This window comes from Syngnathoides biaculeatus, chromosome 5 (assembly GCF_019802595.1).
Source record: "Syngnathoides biaculeatus isolate LvHL_M chromosome 5, ASM1980259v1, whole genome shotgun sequence".
NCBI classification, from domain to species: Eukaryota; Metazoa; Chordata; class Actinopteri; order Syngnathiformes; family Syngnathidae; genus Syngnathoides; species Syngnathoides biaculeatus.
Window position 1 is genome coordinate 7,164,324 of NC_084644.1, and position 10,685 is coordinate 7,175,008.

Consider the following 10,685-nt stretch of genomic DNA (forward strand, 5'->3'; position numbering starts at 1 on the left):
AGACTCTAAATTGCCCCGAGGTGTGTCTGTGAGTGCGATTGGTCGTTTGTCTCTATGTGCCCTGCGATTGGCTGGCAACCAACCCCGCCTTCTGCTCGTTGACAGCTGGGAAGGCTCCAGCACTCCCCGCGACCCTCGTGAGGATAAGCGGAAAAGAAAATAGATGGATGGATGTACTGTAGATGAATATTATTGCTATCCATTCATTTTTATGTCGTGACCTCATACAAGGTCATTACAGTATTAGTAACCAAAACCACCAGTAAAGCACATAAATATGTCTTAGAATGTGAAATTATAGTTATTCACATGCATTCTGGAGCAGCAAAATATTATTTGAGTTCAATGCGCTTCATTGGCAACATTTCTGACTTCTCGGAGAAGTCCAGTGAGTGTAATTTGCATATTAAGGGGTGAATTATGTTTGAAATTTCCAATTCCTGTTCCCAACGTCACTGAAATTGAAAGCATTCATAATGCTGGATGTTTATGACTGGTTTATTAACACGTATTGAGCACTTTACAGGACTATTGAAGCGTTGCAGAATTTCCTCTGAGCAGTGTTGCCCTCTGCTGTGCAAAGGGGGTCGTAGTTCCTTGACGTTGTCTTGTGATAATCCAAACCAAGAATATTAATCCAAAAAGGAACAGTTTTATATTGCCGTCTTTTATCCCTCCGCCTTCCATGATATTCCTCTGTCAATGGCGACAGATGATCTTCACAGCTTTGCATTCTTCTGCAATTTTAAAATGTCTGCCCAGTACTGAGTCTCGTCATTCTCAAAATGAAACAATTACATTTGCTGCATCGACGCTGTTCAAGAATGTGGCGGTTGAGTCGTGATCACATTATTAGGGACAGCGGTGACTGGTTCCCCTCCTGAGGCTTTGGCGCTGTGCTGCATGCCGACGACGTCACCACTGCCTCTGCTCGCCGGAAAATGTTCTTCACAGTTGCCTGAGAAGTCAACGGACAGTGTAGTTATTAAATGACTCACTAATGAGTACTTAATTAATGCGTGAGAAGATTACGTATGCATGGGAAGACACATTATTATGTAAATTTAGAAATATTGCATGAATATCTATTGGTACAGTAGAACCTCTCTGGTCTGTACTGGGATGCTCGTCGACTTCTGATTTGTTTGAATTTCAATGTTTACTCATATTAACATTGACTTCAATTCTGTCCAATCAAATGGGCTCCACTCATTACCTTTCAATACAGCGATGAGTTTGCCACCTTTAGCCTTTGACATGGCCGGATAAGAAACTAATATGCTGAAGTCCGGTAGGTCATTTATAAGCAACTGCTAGCAGAACTTCAGGGCCAAATCATGTAAAGTGGGCTAAGGAGGGCGTCGGCGCCGTGAAATAGGCACTAGGAGATTGAAGGTTTTGTACTCATCCCGACCGCAATTTTAAACTATTCATATTTCCTACAAGCATGTCTGAAAGGCCCACGGGGAAGCTTGAAGAAAAACAGCCACAAAGCATCCATCCATCCATTTTCTCTACCGGTTATCCTCACGAGGGTCGCGGGGAGTGCTGGAGCCTATCCCAGCTGTGAACGGGCAGCAGGCGGGGTACACCCTGGACTGGTTGCCAGCCAATCGCAAGGGGAACATGATGCAAACAGGTATTTTGAAATTATGGCCCAAAATTTCAATCTTGGTTTCGCCGGACTAATACAAAAAGCTTGCGTTTGAACAAAGGGTGTGCAGACATTTTAGGTCCAAATGTATTTTAAATTTATGTAAAATATATATTTTGGCAGCACGGTGGTTCATTGTTTTTCTCCGGGCACTCCGATTTTCCCGCACATCCCAAAAACATTAATTGGACACTCTAAATTGCCCGTAGGTGTGATTGTGAGCGCGGCTGTTTGCCTCAATGGGCCCTGTGATTGGCCGGTGTACCCCGCCTCCTGCCCGTTGACAGCTGGGATAGGCTCCAGCACTGCCGCGACCCTTGTGAGGATAAGCGGCTAAGAAAATGGATGGATGGACATATATTTTGTCATAGAGGCTGTTTACGTTCACACGAGAGCAGCCCCAACAAACAGAAAACTAATTCCTTGTGAGTTTTGACATACTTGGGCGATAAATATGATTTCGATTCATCCGTAGGAATTCAACTCGATTGTACAAGCAAAAATCCGTACTCTTACCTGAAAGTTATTAGTCACAAAGCAGTAGACCACCGGATCCATGCAGCTATTCAGACTGCTGAGCGTGACGGTCAAATGGTAGACGACGGCGTGGTGAGGCATATCCGGGTAGAAATACACCACCACCTACACGCCGGATACATAACGCGATATCTGCGTTTGACGACTGAAAGTGGGGATTGCGCGCCGGCTCCTCTCACCACACCTGTCGGACGTGGAATGGCGTGAAGCAGACAGTGAAGATGATCAGCACTGTGGTCAGCAGCTGGACGGCCCGCCTCCGTCTCTTCCTGCGGAGACAAACGAGTACGCAATCTCACGTTAACATCCCGAAGTTTTCCTCTCCTTTTGTTGCATGGTATCTTCATCAAAACCTTCATCTCACAGGGATAGGCACGATGTATCGATTATCAATTGATTGGCATTAACATTTTTGTTACATAATTCTAGAGAGTGCCTGTCGGGTATCATTATATTGAATAGAAATTTAATTTAATTGTACACGCTGTCATTTCTCAGATTTCATGATATTGTCAGCAAAATAGCAACACTATCCTCAAGCACAAAAACAATTTAAAAAAAATGTTGTTGTTTTTTTTTGCAAATCCAAACTGCATTTCAAAATTAAATGGAGCAAAATAGGTAAACAGACAAATTCTCCTATAATTTTTTTTTTAGCACACCTACACTGATCTTAAACAGAAATCAACGTTTAGGAAAATCACAATAAACTGCGAATCCCATCCGCTGGTTGCACACCTGCTCTGCTGCATGAGGCGATGATCGGCGAGCGCCCAAACGATCCTCAGCGTGAACGCAACGATGACGATGAGAGGGAGGAAGAACTCGGTCAAGGTGAGGAAGAGGAGGCAACAGCCGGCGTGTTGGAAGGCGGTGGACAGGAAGGAGTACGTGACCACGATGGCGAACAGCCACACAGAGACGCACACGCATTTGGCCACGCTGGCGTTGCGACACCGACGCGATGCCTCGACCTACGAAGACATGAAAATGACAGCTTTCCTTGTGCAACGACACAGTAGTGCCACATATCATCTGTGATAAATTAAATTAAATTAGGCGGCACGCTGGATCAGCTGGGAAAGCCTTGGTCTCACAGTTCTGAGGTCCCAGGCTCAATCCTGAACCCGCTTGTGTGGAGTTTGTGTGTTCTCCCCGTGCCTGTGTGGGTTTTCTCCGGGCACTCCGGTTTCCTCCCGCATCCCAAAAAACATGCAACATTAATTGGACACTCTAAATTGCCCCTAAGTGTGATCGTGAGTGCGGCTATTTGTCTCCGTGTGCCCTGCGATTAGCTGGCGACCAGTTCAGGGTGTAACCCCGCCTCCTGCCCGTTGACAGCTGGGATAGGCTCCAGCACTCCCCGCAACCCTCGTGAGGATAAGCGGCAAAGAAAATGGATGGATAAATTAAATTAAATTAAAAGGGTTAGGGAAGCCCTCCTTGTCTGAGTCTCAAAATTGCATTATTACCCCATTTTTAATGACTGTAAATTAATTGCACCTTTTTTCCTTTCTTTGTTTACTCTTTTTCTTTCTTTATTTATATAAAAATATGAAAAAAATAATCAAAATAAAAATTAAAATTAAAATTCATTCACGATGAATGTTATGTCTTAATATTTGGAATTACGAATTCATAAACTACATTTGTGTCCTGTTACAAAGGGAACGTTTGATCATTGTGACAGCTTGCAGCAAATATGATATGATGTACATGGGAAGTCATATAAGGAAATAAATTTTGGGGGCAAAAAAAACATTGGCTTTCTAAAAAAGCAACATCCATCCAGCCATCTATCTTCTTAGTCACTTATCCTCACAAGGGTCGCGGCCTAGCCCAGCTGTCAACAGGCAGGAGGCGGGGTACACCCTAAACTGGTTGCTAGCCAATCGCAGGGCACATAGAGACTCACAATCACACCTATGGGCAATTTAGAGTGTCCAATTAAAGTTGCATGTTTTTGGGATGTGGGAGAAAACCGCAGTGCCTGTAAAAAACCCACGCAAACATGGGGAGAACATGCAAACTCCACACAGGTGGGTCCGGGATTGAACCCAGGACCTCAGAACTGTGAGGCCAACGCTTTACCAGCCGAGCCACCATAAAAAGGCACCATTTTCTGAGAACTTGAATTTTCTGTCAAGACTCGCCTGCACGATGGCGAGGTAGCGGTCCACACAAATGCAGGTGAGGAAGAGGATGCTGCAGTACATGTTGACAAAGTAGCTGAAGATGTGCAAGTAGGAGCAGGTGAGGCAGGCTCCGCCGCTGTGATAAAGCAGGATGCGCGTCGGCAGAGAGAGGTTGACCAGCAGGTCGGTCACGGCCAGGTTGATGGTGTAGATCACCGACGTGCTCTTTTGCTTGGTGCGGAAACAGAACACATACAGAGCCAACGTGTTGAGCACCAGCCCCACCTGAAATACAAGCGGAGATACTCAACGTGACGCTCAGTGCTTACGATCCACATCGGGATGCTCTGCCTACCAGGAAAATGATGACGTTAATGACCATGAGCGCAATCCATAGTCCGTAGAAATCATTGTAAAGTCCTTCGTCCAGATGAGCCAGTTTTTGAAGATATGCTTCCGCGCCGCTCGTGTTGCTGACTCTTGACACATCCGCGTGGCTGACAAGTGAAGCGTTGCCAAAAGTCCAGGATGCTGTGCTGTTTGGGCTCATGCTGATCATGGCGGACACTGATGACGACGACGACGGGAGGAAGAACAAATCATGCACATGAGTTAAAAGAATACTTTCACACAAAACCCTACAAATTTAGCCATCCATCCATTTTCTTAGCCGCTTATCCTCACAAAGGGCCGCGGGGAGTGCTGGAGCCCATCCCAGCTGTCAACGGGCAGGAGGCGGGGGACACCCTGAACTGGTTGCCAGCCAATCGCAGGGCAAATTGAGAGTCACAATCTCACCTATGGGCAATTTAGAGTGCCCAACTAATGTTGCCTGTTTTTTGGGATGTGGGAGGAAACCGGAGTGCCCCGAGGAAACACACACAGGCCCGGGGAGAACATGCAAACTCCACACAGGAGGGTCCGGGATCGAACCCGGGACCTCAGAACTGTGAGTCCAACGCTTTACCAGCTGCTCCACCATGCTGCTTACAAATTTATAATCCAACTCAATACAAGAGCTACATAATTATGTAATAAGGCACAAAAGGTACAATTTGTATCGCTGGAGTCAGTGACGATAAAGTGGTGTGACTGACTCTATTTAACGCAATTAGCAGTATGGAAACTGCTTGGAAGATTGATCATAATTTCATTAAAGAATATGAAAGCATGTGTCATACAGTGATATGTCACGTGTCTGTTCAAACATAAACTTTGAAACATGAAAATATCCCGATGTCGGGCACGTTCTCAGTCCTCTGTATTGCTGTTGGCATGGCTACAATCACAAAATAAATTGAAGCTCATCTTCAGTTTGTTTGTGCTTTCTATTTATAATGTTATTTATTGCTACTGCGCAAAAAGGGATGTAAACACAGTATATTCGTTTGTAGTTGATGAGAAAAGAGGAACATTTCGACATGACATCATCCTCACTATGGTAACAATCGCAAGGAGCAAACGATTGTGAATGATGGGCTCGAGATTTTAGACATTTGGGAAATTGATTTTTTGTAAATAGGACATATGACGTGAAAGGCCCGTTAAAAAGAAATCCCCTAATTTCTGGACTATAAGCCGCACCTTATTATAAGCCTCACCCAGTACATTTTTAAAGGAAAAAACATTTTGTACATACATAAGCCACACCTGTCTATAAAGGTCTGTTCATGCTAATTATATTCATGCACAAAGCGCGAAGTTACTTTAAACTTGCATCTTCCTCGACACATATATTCCACCAGTCTCATTCTTACCTTTTCTACGCGAGCACCCCTGGCAGCCGTTAGAAAAAAAAAAAAAATCCATAAATTAGCCGCATCGTTGTATTAGCCGCAGGGTTGAAAGCGTGCGACAAAAATTGCAACTTATAGTCCGGAAATTGCGGTAGTTCCCGCAGTAGGATGGCCACTGGTTGCTGGCGTCAAATATTCTTAATGCTATCAGCGAAAAAAAGGAAACTACATTACAATATTTGCATATAAAATAGCAGCAGATTTTTTTTTTTTTTTGCCAAATATGATCTTTAAATAATCCTAAATCCTTAACAACCAATTTAGCGATCTTTGCAGGCCACTTTCTTTAGGTACACTGTCAAAATTTAGTTGAACAGTACACATAACATATGTATAATTATGTAATTATCAGAAGTACCACCACAACATTTATTCTATTCTATAATTTTTTTGTTGTTGTTTTTTTGGGTGGTGTGTGGGCATATCTCGTCTTACAGTCGTGGTTGTTGCAGTTAGTTCAAATCAATAACTCAGGTTAATGGTTTATAATAACCCTGCATATTTTTTTACAGATATATGCTTTTGGTATATGCATTTAAAACAACGATACACATATTTCTCCCCAAAAATACAGTAGATATGGATCATAAAGCACTTCCGCAAAAGGCAACACAAGCACGTCGAGTGTGGTTTCATTTTGGCACTTTCATTCACGCAAGCTAACGCGCCTGTTGATGAACTCAATGCAGACGTGATGAAAACCACGTAAGGGAGGTGCGAATAGTATGACATTTTTGAGAAAAATTTTTCAAAACGGGATTTATTTATTGTCACATTTGTACGTTTTTATTGCAACCGGGCTATACTTCTTCATTGTCGAGACCAACAGGAGAAATTGCTGAACAATAACAATGAAAAATCATACATCACAGTGACCTTTGCAGAGTCCTGAGCCACAAACTCCCGAGCACACATTTCAGCTTCAAAATATTTCTAAAATGTTTCCACAGGAGAAGAAGAAAAAAAAAAAGTGGTCCAATTTGGAGTTTTTGGAATTGAGCCTGAGTGAATGTAAAACAAATTTTGGGAGATTTCAGCTCAATGAGCATGTCAACTCCTGCAATTTTGTCTTTTTTTTTGTTTGGATATTTTTGTGATGCCAGCAGAGAATGAAAAAAAAAAAAATGAATTGAGTGACCATAGAACAGGAGGTATTAATGTCTGCTACGTAACAAAATGGGAAATGCTGTGCAATTGAGTTTGGTAAGAAGACAATCACCAAATATTAAATCAATTCATCCATTTTCTTTGCCGCTTATCCTCACGGGGGTCGCAGAGACTATCCCAGCTGTCGACAGGCAGGAGGCGGGGTACACCCTGAACTGGTTGTCAGCCAATTGTAGGGCACACTGAGACAAACAGCCACACGCGCAATCTCACCTAGGGGCAATTTAGAGTGTCCAATTAGTGTTGCAGGTTTTTGGGATGTGGGAGGAAACCGGAGTGCCCGGAGAAAACCAACTCAGGCACGGGGAGAACATGCAAACTCCACACAGGCGGCTCCGGGATTGAACCCGGGACCTCAGAACTGTGAGGCCAACGCTTTCCAGTTTAACCACTGTGCCGTCATCAAGTATTTTGAAAGAAAATGTTAAAATATATACAATACACCGATGATTCTCAAAGTGTGGTATGAGTATCACTAGACACGCAGGATCTTTTCTACTGGTACACAAAAGAACGACTGAATTAAATACAAATCGACCACATTTACAAAATGCAATACAATTAAATTTAGTTACGCATTCAGCCTATTCAGAGTTTGTTTGTTATTATTATTTTTTCAACCAGTAGCCTGGAGTCATTTTTTTGGATTTCATACTAGCAGCGGTTCAGTTGTATTGAACTGAAGTACAGAACATTTGCAAACATTTAAGGATAACTTTTCATTTAACTTTTATGTGTAATAGATTCCAATCAAATCATTATTTGAGTACACGGTCTTAATTTGCTATATTTAAGCGCCGTGCTAATGTTCAAACGGTGCATAACATTATAGAGGCTTACAATAAACTTTTTAGGAATAAAACCTGTGGATTGTTTTCGATCAACACCTAGTGCTACTACATTACAGTATTTTAATGGGGCTCATTATGGTGGTAATTGGAGGGTTGAGTTGTTTTTTCTTTTGTTATTGTTTTTTTTTTTTTTTTTTTTTGAGGTGGTACAGTACTCAAGAACCACTGGTACACATATAGGTACTCCAAACAATATGCCAACAGTTTATTATAAAAGCAACACTAGGTGGTGGCATCGCTCTCCACAAATTCCTCTTGACTAATTTTGTACAGTGGTTGATTTATTTTTACAGTAATACATGACGGCTGATCATGTCAATACTAACCGTTTGTGGCTGGACAAAACGAATTCATTTTACATAATATGATATCAACTAGGGCGGCACCGTGGAGCAGTTGTAAAGTGTTGGCCTCACAGTTCTGAGGTCCCGGGTTCAATCCCAGCCTCACCTTTGTGGAGTTTCCATGTTCTCCCCGTGCATGCATGGGGTTTCTCCGGGCACACCGGATTACTCCCACATCTCAAAAACATGCAACAATAATTGGACACTCTAAATTGCCCCGAGGTGTGATTCTGAGTCCGGCTGTTTGTCTGGATGTACCCTGCAATCGGCTGGCGACCAGTTCAGGGTGTACCCCGCCTCCTGCCTGTTGACAGCTGGGATAGGCTCCAGCACTCCCCGTGACCCTTGTGGGGATAAGTGGCGAAGGAAATGGATGGATGGATGGATATGCTAAATAAATTGTATCAATTAAAAAAAAAAAAAAAACTGGGAAAGCTTTTTCTATTAAGATTTAATAAACATTAACATAGGTGTGATTGTGTGTGGAGTTGTTTGTCTCCATGTGCCCTGCGATTGGGTGCCAACCAGTTCAGATTGACAGATTGGCTGGCGACCAGTTCAGGGTGTACCTCGCCTCCAGCCCTGTTGACAGCTGGGATAGGCTCCAGCACTCCCTCTGACCCTTGTGAGGATAAGCGGCAAAGGAAAATGGATGGATGGATAATATGATATCATCTAGGCAGCACGGTGGAGCATCTGGTAAAGTGTTGGCCTCACAGTTTTGAGAACTCGGGTTCAATCCCAGACCTGCCGGTGTGGAGTTTGCATGTTCTTCCAATGTCTGCATGGGTTTTCTCCGGGCACACCAGATTCCTCCCACATCGCAAAAACATGCAACAATAATTGGACACTCTAAATTGCCCCTAGGTGTGATTGTGAGTGATAGTGTTGTCTGTCCCCATGTGCCCTTCGATTGGCTGGCAAACAGTTCAGGGTGTAGCCCGCCTCCTGCCCTTTGACTACTAGGATAGGTTCCAGCACTGCCACGACCCTTGTGAGGATAAGCAGCTAAAGAAAATGGATGGAAGACGTCAACTTGTCTCACAGAACAGACTGCACTTTGAAGTTTGAAGGGTTCATTGCAATTGATATATAGAGCTCGTTTTTTCCTGTAATAAATCATGAAAGAAACTTTTCCAGTTTAACCATTAGACACACACACATGCACACACACTCGATCTCTCTGAGTTTACATATTTAGGAAAAGCTTGATGGACTCTCCATTTATTTACTGCGCATAGTGTATATCAAAGCAATATATCAAGTCATGCAGTCAGCATGTTGCTGTATACAATACTTGAAAAAAAAAAAAAAGAACGGCGGTGACGCAATGGCCCAGCGGCGCATCGCAAATAAATTCCAGCAGCGTGGGAGTCTCCATAAGATAGAATGCGTGTGTATGTGTGTGAGAGAGAGAGAGAGGAGAGAGAGAGAGAGATAGAGAGAGAGAGAGAACGAGAGAGGACTCAGCAAAGGAGAAATGAAACAAAGATCTCACACTGTCCGGCATCAAATGATTGCATTTTAGAGAGCCCCCTGAAGGCAAACAACGCATTTTGTTGTAAGCATCTTTAACTGTGCTGGTTGCAAGAAAAGTCCATGCAAGTCCACGGGTAGATGGGAAAACAACCCGACAGAGTTGCCTAAAGAGTACATATATTATAGATAAACTCAAATAAATACACTGTACGTACTTGTGATTACTAGTAAAAAATATTATACAAGATTTGCCCTCAATGAGACAACAACAGCGTATCTGAAACCTAAATCTCAGCCTACCTTGAGAGGAAGCGCAATTATCCTGGAATAAGACCCACACAATCCCTGAGGTGGGTTCAAATCCTTGATTTATTGGTTGATTGATTTCCAAGCAGGGCTTCACATCTTCATCCCCGCGCACACCTGATGCCTTGCCCTACACAAGTGCAGACAATAAAAAAAGTCGTCATCCTCGTCTTGACGAGTCCCTGAAGTTTCTTTCCTCCCCTCCCGCTGCTGCTCCATGCACCCCCACCCCCACCCCACATTTAAATCACCCAAAACGTTTTGTGTGTCATCCTCCCTTCAGTGTGCCTTTTCTGCGCCGATTCTTAACATCCCATCTCCCCCTTCAACGTCCCAAATTTCTCCCTCCCTCCCTCCCTCCCTCCCTCCCTCTCGGGCGCTCTAAAATATGCCCGCTGTTTGGTCCTCAGACAGGA

The 10,685-nt window shown here is 43.5% G+C and overlaps 1 protein-coding gene across 1 annotated transcript; it reads right to left on the reverse strand.

The window, feature by feature from the left end:
• Nucleotides 1-590: 590 nt before the first annotated feature.
• On the reverse strand, nt 591-10,378 carry LOC133501101 (G-protein coupled receptor 20-like). The gene is given in 8 exon segments (XM_061820554.1): nt 591-925; nt 928-958; nt 2,171-2,296; nt 2,376-2,460; nt 2,930-3,165; nt 4,345-4,611; nt 4,682-4,893; nt 10,264-10,378. Coding segments are annotated over 7 exon segments (1,056 nt in total). The 5' UTR covers nt 4,886-4,893; nt 10,264-10,378; the 3' UTR covers nt 591-818.
• Between the last annotated feature and the right edge of the window lie 307 nt (nt 10,379-10,685).